At 46.0% G+C, this 13,714-nt stretch overlaps 1 protein-coding gene across 4 annotated transcripts in view; it reads right to left on the reverse strand.

The window, feature by feature from the left end:
* The window catches only part of PTPRG (protein tyrosine phosphatase receptor type G), a 730,904-nt gene that overhangs the window by 96,619 nt on the left and 620,571 nt on the right, over window positions 1-13,714 (reverse strand). For all 4 annotated transcript variants that reach the window (XM_077128810.1, XM_077128809.1, XM_077128808.1 and 1 more), the window contains exons 9-11: window positions 8,873-9,057; window positions 5,369-5,477; window positions 1,183-1,232 (exon numbers count right to left, since the gene is read on the reverse strand). In XM_077128810.1, coding sequence (XP_076984925.1) covers window positions 1,183-1,232; window positions 5,369-5,477; window positions 8,873-9,057 — 344 coding nt within the window. The remainder of the gene's footprint in view (window positions 1-1,182; window positions 1,233-5,368; window positions 5,478-8,872; window positions 9,058-13,714) is intronic.

The following is a 13,714-nucleotide window of genomic DNA, read 5'->3' on the forward strand; positions in this document are numbered from 1 at the left end:
TGTGATCATCGTTCCCTATTTTAGGTGAGGAAACTGAGGGACAGAGACGGTAAGAGGCCTCCTCAAGGGGACATGGCCAGGCAGGGGGCAGGACTTCCTTTGTCCAAACCTCAGCTCAGCCTTCCCACCACACTGAACTGGGGCTCGGCGGTGGGATTTTATTCACATAAGCTTAGGAATACAAGAAGTGTTGTTCTGAGTTCTTACTTTAATTTTAATTCTCATAGCCTGGTGCACATAGAATCTAAAATTCTATCCTATCATTTATACAATTCAAAACAGTTTAGATTTTGTTCATCTATAATCAAGTATTACCTAGAAAACTTTTTGGTTTAAGAATGACCATGGTAAGTAAATGCTGAGTTGGGGAGGCACTCAGATACAAAGAAGTCAGGATGCCTGGGCTGGAGTCAAGCGCCCCTCACTTGCTCCCGGGTGAGCTGGACACGTGGGTTTTACCCACTGAGCTTCAGTTTCCTCATCTATCAGATGGGGATGACGGTGACCGCAACCCTGTGGGTTACTGCCAGGAGGCAATCAAGGAACTGGTGCCTGAAACCAGGAAGTGCTCAGTGACTTTTAGGCTATTACTGCTATCTCCCCACTGCTGTGCCTAGCATCATGATATTAACTGCACTGGGAATGGAGAGACCTAGATATCAATCCAAGTTCCAGGTTTTTATTACAAAAATAAACAACACCTGCACCAGCTGGGTTTTCCCCTATGCCCGAAGTGTCAAGTGACCTGCACATTGTTTTGTTTGGCCTGTACACCCCACCCCCCAACCTTTGTTTAAGTTAAATTTATAAGTAGCATTTGCTGAGCCAGGTAACTCTGGGCACATGACCACCTCTCAATGTTAGCATATGCCAAATGAGAAGCATGGAGCAGGTGGAGACTTTAGGCTCCTGTATCATACGATTCCACAGATAACAGGTATCGGAAAATCTGGAGAATTTTTTATCTTGAAAAAATTATAAAATAAACATCACTGCCTTAACTCTGTTGCATGCTTGTTTTTATAGTCCATTGAATTAGCAAGAGTGAATAATATTTTTTTTGTAGTTTGACCTCTTCAAGTTGAGCAGTTTAACAACATCATACTGCCACCTCGTGGTGGCCGCTTTAACTGTGCAAATTAGCAACCAGGCAGAACCAAACAATTCCCACTCTCTACTTACCACTCCTGTTTTAACAATTCTGGTCCCTTGGAATATTCGAGTGGTATTGGCTGTGAAAAAAAAAAAGACATTACTTTGTAAAGAAATCACTTTATAAACCCATACCAAACTGCTTCTTTGTGCTTATCTCAAAGAACAGTATAGCGATATCAAGTAAAAATCTGCCTACTATACAGCCAGGACACGCTTTTATTAGCAAAAAATGCTAATAACCAGAATAAATAACAGTTGCACCAGCTGTGGTCTTCCCCTATGCCAGAAGTGGCAAATGACCTGTACATTGTTTTGTTTGGCCTGTACTTCCCCCTTTTTTTAAAGTTAAATTTGTTACTAGCAGTGTAAACAGTTGCTTTTCTAAAAAAACACTCCTGATTTTCTGCTTATCGGCCAAAATCACCTGCGTGTCAACCCTGCTGGCCTTCCTGTAGGTGCTGTCCGTGACCCCTGTGGGTGGGCATGTGCTCTCCCTGCTCCCCGCCCGGTCCCTGTGGGTCCCAGGTTTGTCCCCCCCCCCCCCCCCCCATGACTTCATTTGTGTAATTGGAAAGTGAAATGTGCGGACTCAACAGACAAAAAAGTGGAGAACAGGCAATCTGGAAGTCAATACAACCATTTAGATTCCAGGTCAAATAAGGCAGTTGGAAGCAAACAGCCTGGCTCCCACCCCCAGCCTAAATTTATCCTCCCACGATCATTTAGTTGCTCAAAGATCAATACTTCATTGCCTCAGGCAGGCATACATAGCTCCCTTTAAAGAGAAGTTCCCAGGAGACCTGTTTTACCTGCTCTTCAAAAAGGGCTCTAATTAAAGCCAACAAACCTAGCAGCCTCTCCATCAGCGGGCCTGCTTTTCCTGCTTTTCATTCATCTCCAGCAGCCTCCACCTGGGTCGGCTAGGGCCCTGGCCACTGGGAATTTTCTACGGGGATGTCCAGGTCAGGTTTTCTCAACCTGGGCCCGTGGACCTCATGAAATTCAGGGATGGGGAAAAATTACATCTGCATTTTCACTAAACTGCCAGTGAGATACAGCGTTTCCTTCCATTGTGAAGGCAGAAAACAAATCTCAATTGTATCAGCAGGACCTGTGAACCTGTCTCGGAAGTCACATTTGCACCGCCTTGCAGTCACTGTAGCTATCTGGGAATATCATTTATGTTTGTTGCTACTCAGGAATCGTAGCAGTTAACAAAGCCACCACTTGTCATTTTAATACTTAATAAGAAAGTGTGTATATATGACTTCGTCACAACGTTATTTGTTTAAAATATTTTGACAACCACATTAGATTATAATTGGTCTCCTTTCTTAGGCACTTGACTTATTCAAAAAGCATTCGGAGAAAGGCTCCGTTGCCTTCACCAGCTGCCAAATGAGTCTGTGGCACGAAGAAAAAACTCATGACCCCCTTTGTCCATGACTGTTGAGAACTGCACAAAGGCTCTGGACACTTCGTCATCAATCTTTTTATCCTTATGTTGAAGGCTTGAGGTTAGTAGGTAACACTCTTTGGGCTGATCTGCTGCTGCATATAAATGACTGGGCTTTGGAATATAAAAAAACTGGGGTCTGCTCAGTTGCCAAAGGATCTCACCCAATCTCTCCAAACTTCATTTCCCCCTCTGTAAAATAATACCTACCTTACAAGCTGCCACGAGGTTCGGTTTGGAGGAAATAATTTGTGCAAATCCTCTGTAACTCTGAACCATTCTACAAATATTGCTTGCCATTACTGCTGTCATGTTCATGTTTGCTGTTATACTATAGGTTGTATATAAAAACAACTTATTATGTTATAGGTAACATAAATATTGTTATGTTTTCCATCATAAGGTAACTATTCCATGTGGCCTCCTCATGTTCCCAAATCACATGTACATTTTATCCCTGAGAATCCTAATTATTCTGAACAAGGCTTCCATGGAATTCTCTAAGCTTTTTTGATTGTTGTTTTTTAAAGCATAAGTCCTAATCATTGGTCAGTTTTGGAAATTGGCTCTAACTGCTGATAAACTCCTAGCTGGCTCACCAGAAATTCAGCTAGCTTACCCTGATAAGATTTCATTCTTATACTGCCCACTGGATGTGGAAGAAAAGAGGCTAAAGCCACAGTGGCGGTGGTAAAGGATCCATTCTCCTTTATTGAAATACAGAATGATCACCAGAATATAAAACAATAAACTCATGCCTACCTCTCAACGAGGGAGTCTGGAGACAAAGGAGTTAATTGGCGATTTTCAACAAGTCACTGAGAACAGACATGTGAAACCTGTGTGCTTTGAATTTATAGCTGGCAAGGCCTTTCTGAATCACATTACTTTCCAAATATTTAATTTTTCCAAGTCCATGCAGAAACCAGGGAGTTCGGGGGCCTATTAATCTGGAAAGGCAGTTCTGCAGATTCCAGGCTCTTGGTGGGGGCACAAAGGGGGCCTAATCATGATTTATGTTTCCAAAGTTCTGGGGCCACAGCTTCAGCAGGTTCCCACTCTGCCTTCCCTCCCCACTCTGTTCAGTCAGCACAGACCTGGCTCCAACCCTCAGTCCCACCTCAGCAAAGGGAAAGGGGCCAGTAGGCTTAGGCCCCAGGGGTGCTATATTTATGAAAAACATTTAAAAATGCAGTTATGCTCATTTCAATTTCTGTTTTAGTTAAAATGGAAAGATTAGATCAATGTGAACATTAGCAAAGAATATTTACATACTCCATGCAGATTGGCAGAGATGGAAAGGATGCTGGGTGGGGGTGGGGAGCTTCCTACCTGGGCTCATCATTTCTTCTTATTTTTTATCCAACCTAATATTTAGGGGGTGTTTATACTCATTGCCAGGCACTATGCTAATTTTTTAACATGCGCGACTCCCAAGGAATCCTACAAGGACCCCATGAGGTGGGTTGGTATTATTACGATGACCATTTTTCAGATTGGGAAACTGTAGCTTAGAGAAGTTAAGGAAGGCTTTCGGAGTTGCACGGCCACTAAGTAGCAGCCAGGACTCAAACATGGAGCCCTCACTCCAGAGCCAGGCTTTAATGCGCATGCCAGAACCGGGGCCAACCTGGGAACACTCGAGGCCTGGGCCCTGCTGCAGAGACTCTGATTTCCTCAGGCTGGGCAGGAGCCATGAACGTGCACGGCTCACATTTCCAGGTGAAGCCACTATGCTCACCCATGGCCTGCCTGCTTTATCCGGTCCTTGAAGTTGTACGGAAAAAGGTCCAAAGCCTCATTCAGATCCGTGACTCAAAAAGGCTAAGAATCTCCAGTCTGCTGTGTATGTTTCTCCTTTTACAGATGGAAAAATTGAGATCCAGAGAAAGCAAAAAGAACCAGCTCAGGGAGGGCCTCCAAATGGCAGAGTGGAGCTGATCCCCTGCCGGTCTTAATGCATATAAAAAAGTCAAATTGGCAGATTATGCCCCACAGAATGGATGCCTGATTTTGTAAGTTTTATTGAGATCAGAGCAGGAATTGGGGTAGAGCAAGTAAGGCAGAGTGAGTCCTGTTTTTATGTAAAATTCTGACATTTTGTTCATTGCAGATTTTCTGTACTGATTTTCATTTTTAAAAATGTCCATTAAAATATTATTTATCGTGAGCACTGAGTTTTCGGCAGCCCCTTAAGTTTTGTATCCTGATTGAATGTCTCATTTGTTTCACTCTTGTCTTGACCTTTAGAACTTTCTACCCTTCTGGCCCTCAATCAGCAGGGACATATTTCTGTATCCCAGGAAGCTCAGGGAAACTGTAAGCAGGGACTTGTTTGCGTGGCTTGCAAGTTGGGAGGGTGAGTTTTATTTATTCGGGGCTCCATTTCTTGAGAAAGCTGCCAACTGAATCATGCTGGAAACCCACAGGATAGCAAAAACATAACTTAGAGGGGATTTTGTGAACTGACATGACTTTAGACAACAGATGGACAAAAGGTCCAAATGGTTGGATTCCCGCTGGTGGAAAATTAAAAATTAAACAGAAAAAAAAAAAAAATCAATGCTTTCTTCCCCCTCCCTGTTTCTGGCCTGTGAAACCCCTAATCTAAATTATTAGGACTGCAGGGTGTGGTTTAAAACTCCACTCCGATTCTCAGGCCAGCTTGCTTTCTTTTGCACAAGCATCTTAACTGGAAAAAAGTCAGAGGGAGGAGGATGGGGGGGCCCCAGGCCAGAGGAGGGAAATGGGCCTTACCTTGGAAGAGCATCGTCTGGCTGAAATCACTGCGCATGTCGTTCCGACACACAGCCTGGACTCGGAACAGGTAAAGGCTATCAGGTGAGACGTGACTGATGGTGGCTTTCTGTAGGCGAAGAAAGAAAAGGCAGTGAGATGGTTGTGAGAGCCAGGGCACATCGTGCATTTCAAAGCCAAACCTGGGACCACAGCAAAGTCCACCAGACAGGACCCTTCCCCACGGTCCAAATGCTCACTTTGCAAGGAAAGCGTGTTAAAAAGTAACCCTTCCTGGGAATAACCTTGCAGGATGAGAGACAGAGATGCATTCTTTGGCTCCTATACTTGAATATGGCTTTGAATGTGTCTTCAGCCCTCATCATACTCACAAAGTTTGGACTTCTGGCCTAACTACTGCTTTACAGACTAGAGTTATCCAAATGGACAATACCAGGCGTGCTGAATTTCAGAGCCACGCAGAGTTTAGAACCTCAACACCAAATCTTTGCATGCCTGTTTCTTTGGAGTTTAAAGGCCTCGTGGTGTCTTGGCCAATGAGTAATGATATGGGGGAGGGGGGGTGATGAGGAAGAAGCCAGGCCAAAGGTCAGATGGAGCCTTGCCAGGCCACTAGCTGGGTGATTCAGAGATAGAGGTGATTCTGCTCCTTTCATCTGTAAAATGGGCAGAGGTACAGCTACCTCATAGGGATCTTGTGAGAACAGCATGTCACAGGTCAGGCAAAGCTCACAGACAGAGCACACCAAGCCTCAGAAAAGACCCCAAGGGACGGCAGGCTACAGTTGTTAACGTTCATTTGGGACACAGTTACACCCATTCATTCACATGCTGTCTATGGCTGCTTTCATCCTACAACAGCAGAGTCGAGAAATTGTGACTGAGAGTATATGTACCCCAAAGACTAAAACCTTAATAACTGTCTGGTCATTTACTACAAAATTGGCTGACCCCCAATCTAATGTCACTGTTGGCGATTGAATATGTCTCCCACAAAAGGCATGTTCAGGTCCCAGTTGTTGATCCTGTGGGTGTGAACCCATTTGTAGAGAGGACCGTTGAAGAGATGGTATTTAGTTAATCGGGGCCCAAATGGAACGAGGGTGCGCCTTACTCCAATACGGTTGAAATCCTTATAAGTAAAGGGTACTGGATATGGAGAAAAGCATGGGGAGCAGCCAGAAACTGCAGTTCAAGGAAATCTGAAAGATTAAGGAGAAGATACCATCATGCATATTGATATATGAGAGAAAAGCCAAAGACCAACAGTCACTGGCAGCCAGCCCTGAAACACCACTGCCTTTGGGGAGGAAGCATCACCTTGCTGATACCTCGATCTGGGGCTTCTCCTAACCTCAAAACTGCGAGCCAATAAATTCCCATTGTTTAAACCAATCCACACGGTACAGTATTTGTTTTAGCACCTAGGAAAACAAAACAGTCATCAACTTGACCCAGAGCCCCTCTCCATAATGCTTTATTCCAAGAGTCCTTAAAATGAGAAAATGGAAAATACCTAACAATGGGCTGAAAAAACAAACAACAAAAGCAACTGATTTATCCAAAGTCTCTTCCTAATAGATATAATAGCTTGTCATCGAAACGTGTTCTGGGCCAAGTACACAAACCCACCCAGTGGGTTTTCCTGATGTAGCCACTGAAACCCTCTGAACTGGTATTTTAAAAAGTTATTGTGCATATCTGCAACCGGTGCCTGGAAAATAGCACCCTGTGGGGAATGAGAAGGTCAAGGGCCGTGTCACTTAACTTTTAAGCCTCATTTATCTCTTTTGGAAAATGTAGGCAATCCAAACCTGCCTCACAGGTAGAGTGACGATACAGAACAGAGAGACACACCAGAAAATGCTGAATAAATGCTAAATATTACTTGGAGGGAATACCATAACTTAGAGGATAGCTTTGTTGCCACAAAGTCAGCAATCTTGACTGCTTGAAAAATCAAGAAAATTAATTTTGTGGGTCCCCAAAGAAAATAACCACCCCTAGAAATTCTTATAAATAAGAACTTGCTGTCGAAGCATGTTTTTCCCTACATCTCTCTCTTTCTCTGAAACTAATTTATGCCTCATTCACTAAACCTCTGACCCCATCTTCTGTTTGAAGCAAAATCTTCGCTCCATCTATGCAAGGATTTATTAGAATTCACTTCGAGCCCATATCTATTCATCTTTGCATGTTTAATTATTTTCCACTTAGAACCAGAAACTGCATAAGTGCCTAGATAGTTTCTGCTGATTAATGCAAGCCATCTTTACTTCAGAGGGAGAAAATCCCTTATGGACTTCCAGTTGTGACAAGAGAAAGGTTAAAATACATGGGAACCCTGGGTGCCTTTCAATAGATTCCTCTCTGATTTCATGAAGCTCATCATCCCCTAATGTGACCCAGATAACAATGTCTAGTGGGGAAATTGAAAACATAAATGGAAATGAAGTAAAAGGACCTTCATCGAAAGGCATGTGGAAAGTATTATTCTATATCTGATGGAATGGGCCTGAGAACTCTGTGTTGGGAGGGAGAAAAGTGATAACAGTCATTAAGACACCCACTCGGTGCTCTTGCATTTTTCATGTGCATATACAATTACAGGCTTCCTTATTCCAAAGGCTTCTTTTGATTAACAATAAACGCAGGCTTTCAAACCCAAATGTGTCACTTTGAGTTTCTATGTAAAGATTTCAAGACTAGAGTTCACCAGAGGGAGTGTTTTACAGGGAGGAAGGTGGTTTTTGCAAACATCTGTTCTGAGCACCATTTCTAAGCACAGTGGTCAAACATGGCATGGGCACAGGGCTCAAACAGCTGATGGGAATATGTGAGGTGATGTGGTGAGACAAAAAGGGATGGTGGGGACGGCGGGAAACTGGACGGTGGTTGTGAAAGTAGCAGTAGGAGGAATAATAATAACAATAATAGTTATTAAAAGCTATATAAAAGAATATAGAGGGTGGGCCATGGTGGCTCAGTGGCAGAGTTATCTCCTGCCATACTGGAGACCCGGATTCGATTCCCAGCACCTGCCCATGCAGAAAAAAAAAGACAGAGAGAGAGAGAGAGAAAAAAAATAGAATATACAGTGCTTACCATGTGCCAGGACCAGCTGTACATTTGTGTAACTCATTTAATACTTATGATAATCCTATCAGATGAAAACAGCTAAAGAAGGCTTTCTGTTTAAGAAAGAAAAAGCACTTGGTTTTGAAGGCCCCAGTTTACCAAAAAATTAACCAGCTTGTCAAGGCCGCACAACTGCTGAGCCTAAGGTCAGGAGGGACCCCAGCAGTCTCCTCCTGAGGTTCACACTCGCACCCACTGCGCTGCCCCTTGCCCACGGGGGCGCCCCCTTTACCGGGCAGCAAAAGGACAGGGAGGGCCAGCGCCTTGTCAGCCCAGCCCACGCAGGGCCTGCCCCAGGCGCCCGTGGTGGTCCCTCTGATCACCACACGGCAGCACGGGCCCTGGTTTGGAATGGGGAGGTCTTACCAAGTCTTTGTCGCTGTCCTTTGTAAACGTCTTTTCCTTCTCATCCTCGTTCTTGGTCCAGCTGTAGGAGATCATGTAGTTCATGATGGGCGGGTGGTAGATGGTCTCTGGCTGGCTCCAGGACACCTGCAGTGCCGTCCGGTTCAGAGGCTGTACCTTCATGTGGATGGGGGGGGAGCTGCAAACTGAGGACACACAGGCCAACCTCAGGGGCGCCCGGCACAGCCGCCCATTCACGCACACTCCCTCTGCAAACCCTTCAACTTCACAGAGTTGAAATTGTAATATAGGAAACACTTAGGCTCCTTTCACCTACATCTCTCTCCCTTCTCCTACCATTCCCCACATGTTTTCGCTCTTCCTACACACATATGCACACACACACATATGCACACACACATATGCACGCACACACATATGCACACACACACACACGCAATTGTTTTTCCACTGCCATTGAGAGCAAGTTGCAGATACCCTGACACTTCACTTTAAGTACTCTGGTCTGTATCTTCTAAGAATAAGGTCATTCTCCTATACAGCCATTAATTCCATTTTCAGACTTCAGAAAACAAACAGTGATTCAATAATATTATCCCAGACCTAGTACATATACTCAAATTTTCCTGTGTCCGCCAAGAACTGTTTATAGCTGCCCCCATCCTGATCCTCCATTGCATTTAGCCCCTTTTAATCCAACGGTCACCTAACTTTTTTTTTTTTTTCCTTAAACGATGAAGTTTTTGAAGAGTACAGGCCATGTGACTTGTGGAAAGTCCTAAATACCAAAACCGTAGATGAAAAGTTATCATAAGCAGATCAGAGTGTAAATAAATGCAATTTGAAATGAACTTAATTTTAAATCAAAGATACATACAAAAAAGAAAAAAGGATGCATTTCTCTGGGCCTGTAGTAGCCATGTAATTATCCGGATGTGGGATATAAGGAAAGGTCAGACTAATTCATCTTTTTATTTCTTACAGCTGGCAGGTTTTAAGGGCCATGATGGGTCTACACCTGCAGACGGGCAAACCTATTAGATTGTCAAGAATACCAAATCAGCCTGTAACAGCAACATTCTGGACCTCTGTACGTGTCCCTTCTCGGTGGCTATGGCCCCGAGTCCAGCGAAGGGTTCCTCAACCCTAGTGCTACTGACCCTTTGAACCAAACAACTCTTTGTGGTGGAAGGCTGCCCCGTGCACTATAGGACTCTCAGGGGCATCCCTGGACTGTACCCAGCAGATATCAGGTGAGGCAACTAAAAATGTCTCCAGAGATCGACAACTGCACCCTGGTGGCAAAATTGTCCCCAGTTGAGAGCCATCGCTCTAGAGGTGGGGTTGGTGACGCAGCAAAGAATCACATACGTGGAGCTGCGGTTCATGACACATGGGGCAGGGTGATGGAGGTACCGGTATTTTGCAAGCACAGTCTAAGAGGCTTTGGGGTCCAGGGAAGACTTGCTCGAAGAAGGTACATTTAACTGAGAACTGACAATGGGGATTAAGCAGGTGGGAGTCCAGGGCAGAAAGGAGGGCAGGCAGAGGGACCACCAGAGGGAGAAAGCGGACAGGGTGGGACCTCGGCCCGGGGCACAAGGTGGGGGAGGCGGGGCCGGGCACACCTGGGGCTCGAGGCCAGGCAGAATTCTGGTCTGTATCCCACCAGCCCTGGGAAGCCACTGGAAAGCTCCAAACCAGAGAAGGATGGCATCAGGTCTGCGGTTTGCATAGATCCTTGAGGGCAGGAGTTATCCGGGGAGTGAGAGGAGGAGGGGACCTGTTAGGAGGTTGCTGCAGAAAGCCAGCTGCTTGGAGGACAGGGAGGGGCAGCGGCCACCAGCAGGACGGGTACATTTGAAAGCTAACACTTAAAAGGTAAAACCAGGAGCCAGAGGCCCGGACCAGGAGGGGTGGAAAGGAGGGAGGCAGTGACGGTGCCTGTGAGGAGCTGGGGGGAAGGGGTGTCCTTTGTGCAGGTAAGCCAGGGGCCCAGGGCTTGGTGTCTTTTGAGAGCCCAGCCACATGCCAGGAGCCCCCCCACCAGCCAGACTCCCTTATTTTCTACTCAGAAACCTAAACCTGGGGCAGCCATGGGGAGCCACACGTCTCTTCTCTCAGAGCAGCAGGGACCCAGCTCTAAGGCCCAGGCTGCTGGGGGAAAAAAAGCAGAGATTGGTTTTGACAGGGAGCTATCCTTTTGCTCTTCAACTGCCAAACCACGGTTCAGCTGGAGATTCGCTTTGTGCGACTGAGACAGGAAGGAAGGCATAAATTAATGAGGCATTCCCACTGCCCTGAAGAACCCCGGAGGCATCCCGCTGCCTGCGGAGTAAATGCCTCCAGAGCAGGGACATCAAACAAAGAATCGGAAAGGAAGCTTCCACGGAGAGGCGGAGGGCGCAGTGGTGGAGTGTGGACACGAGGTGGCGCCAACATACTATTTTTAAATAGCCCAAATTGGTTAAGTGCCTTCCAGTTTCTCAAGACAGAGGATGTGGGGGGAGGTGGAGGTGACGGCTGGAGGGGAGCATTAAAACCCCGATCTTTCCAAATACCAATTCCTACCATGCTCCTTTTTACTTCCCTTATTCTGAAGCCCTCAATGTCTTGCTCCATTTAGAGGTGGGCTGCATGGGATGCATATAATCTCTAAATTACATCACGAGCCACACAAATAATTCCATCACCCATATACAGATACAACCATTCTTATCTATTTTTTTAATTAAAATAGCTAGAGTTTCCTTTGCTGATTAAGATGATTCATGTTTGTTTAAAAGAAGAACTCAATAATACAAAAAAAAAAAAAAAATCACCCCAAATCCCAGCAACCCAGAGATAACTACTGCTAACATTCTGGGGATGGGTACCCAGATAGCACTTTATAGACATTTAAAAGTATGCAGAGAAAATTTGATGCAAATGGGATATGTGTGATACATAACTGGATTTTTCTTTTTATTTTACTAAGGTACAGTCTATTCCCCATCAAAACAATAGAACTTAGTATCACTGCTCTGAATGAAGGGTCAGAACCCCACTGTCTCCATGTACTAGAAAATACTGTGTCAAGCACACAACGGGGACAGGTCTGGCCTCATGCCAGCAGGACCATCGGCCAGGAAGTGAGTTCTGTAAACTGAGTGGTTACTGCAAAAGTCGGTGCTTGCTCCAAATGGCACAGCAGAGGAGCCCCTGCCGGCCCATGGCAAGAGCGGCTGAAGATAAATTTCTCTTTTGCTCTCCCCCCCTACCCCCGCCACTCACCCAGGAAGCGAGGGTTTTGCAGGGCATACGGGACCAGATTTGGAGGACATGTTTGCAAAGTACTAAGAGGATCCAATCTGTTTTTTTCTATAAAGGGCCGGAGAGCAAAGATTTTCAGCTTTGCAGGCCATACATTCTCTGTCGTAGCTACTCGACTCTTGTGGTGCAAAAGCAGCCACAGACAAAATGCAAAGGAATGAATGTGACCATGTTTTCAGAAAGCTTCGTTATGAACACTGGAATCTCAACTTCATGTATCATGAAATATTGTTCTTTCGATTTTTTTCTACTGTCTAAAAATATAAAAGCCATTCTTAGTTCACAGCTGACAAAAATTGCTAGTGGGTAGGATTTGCCTCGCGGGCCAATGGTTTCCTGATCCCAAACCTAGCAGGTAAAGGGAGGCCAAACATTTGTGAACACGTGTGGTATCTACTGCATCTCTGCTCTTCCCTCAGCTTGACTTGGCGGGCCCATTTCTCCCCAGACCCTGGAGTATTCTTTTCATCACTTGGAGTTGTCGTATTGTCCTCACTGACTACCTGTTTATTATCTGTCCCCTTCCTAGGAATCAACTCCACAAAGCTGGCGCCTTTTCTGTCATGTTCGTTATGCCATTCACGGTGCTACAGTAGTGCCTGGCGCAGGGTGGGCTCTCGATGCAATAACGCACGGCATGCTGGCTGGCTGTGGAATAGAATCTCAGCCTTTTCCTTGTTCTATTGGTTGACATTTCCAACTTCATCTCTTTCCCCCTTCTTACTTCCTTATCTCTGGTCAGCCTCCAACCCAGCCCTTGGAAGAGCTGCCTTAAGCATCCCTTTTGAGGTCTCAGTCTCAGGCTGCTGGGTGTCCCCTGCTCCCAGAGCCCCTCTGCCCGCCACCGCCACCCACAGGGCTCACGCCCGCATCCTCACCACCCGCTCTCCTCTGTTTCCTTAACTGGCCCCCAGCACCTCCAGTGCAGCATCTGGGTGCTCCATAACCAGCGCCCTTGGCAGGGGCTCCAATCTCCCTGAGGAGACAAGGGGAAGCACTGGGTCTTTTAGTTATGGCCGCCGATCCATCTAGAGAATCAGTGCCGCGTGATTGGGTTGTGCTCAGAGATAACCAGGGCTAAGGTCCTCGAGGTGCACGACAGAGCCCCATGGGGACCCCCTCAGGAGCCTCGAGTTTGTGTGGGATCTTGTCTCCAGTCCAAACCTACCCTAAGGGGCTCTCTGCTAGTTGGATTCAGCCCGCGGTGGCCAGCACACATTCCAGCACGTGCTGCGCGTGAGCGCGGATGCAGCAAGATGAACAGGCACCTGCGAAGGCCGCCCGCAGTGCGCAGGCCATGCTGGCTTTACAGGTGATAGAAAACCTTCTTGCAGACAAAATATCCCTCAAAATTCCAGATACTAACAAGTGTTGACAATGATGTGGTGAAATAGGGGGCATAAAACCCAACCCAAATATCAAACAGGAAAAGGCAGTGCTAAGATAAACCGTGGAGTGTTCTACAATGAGCAACAGGAACACTGCTATAGGCACACAGTAGGAGCCCAATACTTGCATGGTTCCTTCCAG

Source organism: Tamandua tetradactyla, chromosome 15 (assembly GCF_023851605.1).
Source record: "Tamandua tetradactyla isolate mTamTet1 chromosome 15, mTamTet1.pri, whole genome shotgun sequence".
Classification (NCBI taxonomy): Eukaryota; Metazoa; Chordata; class Mammalia; order Pilosa; family Myrmecophagidae; genus Tamandua; species Tamandua tetradactyla.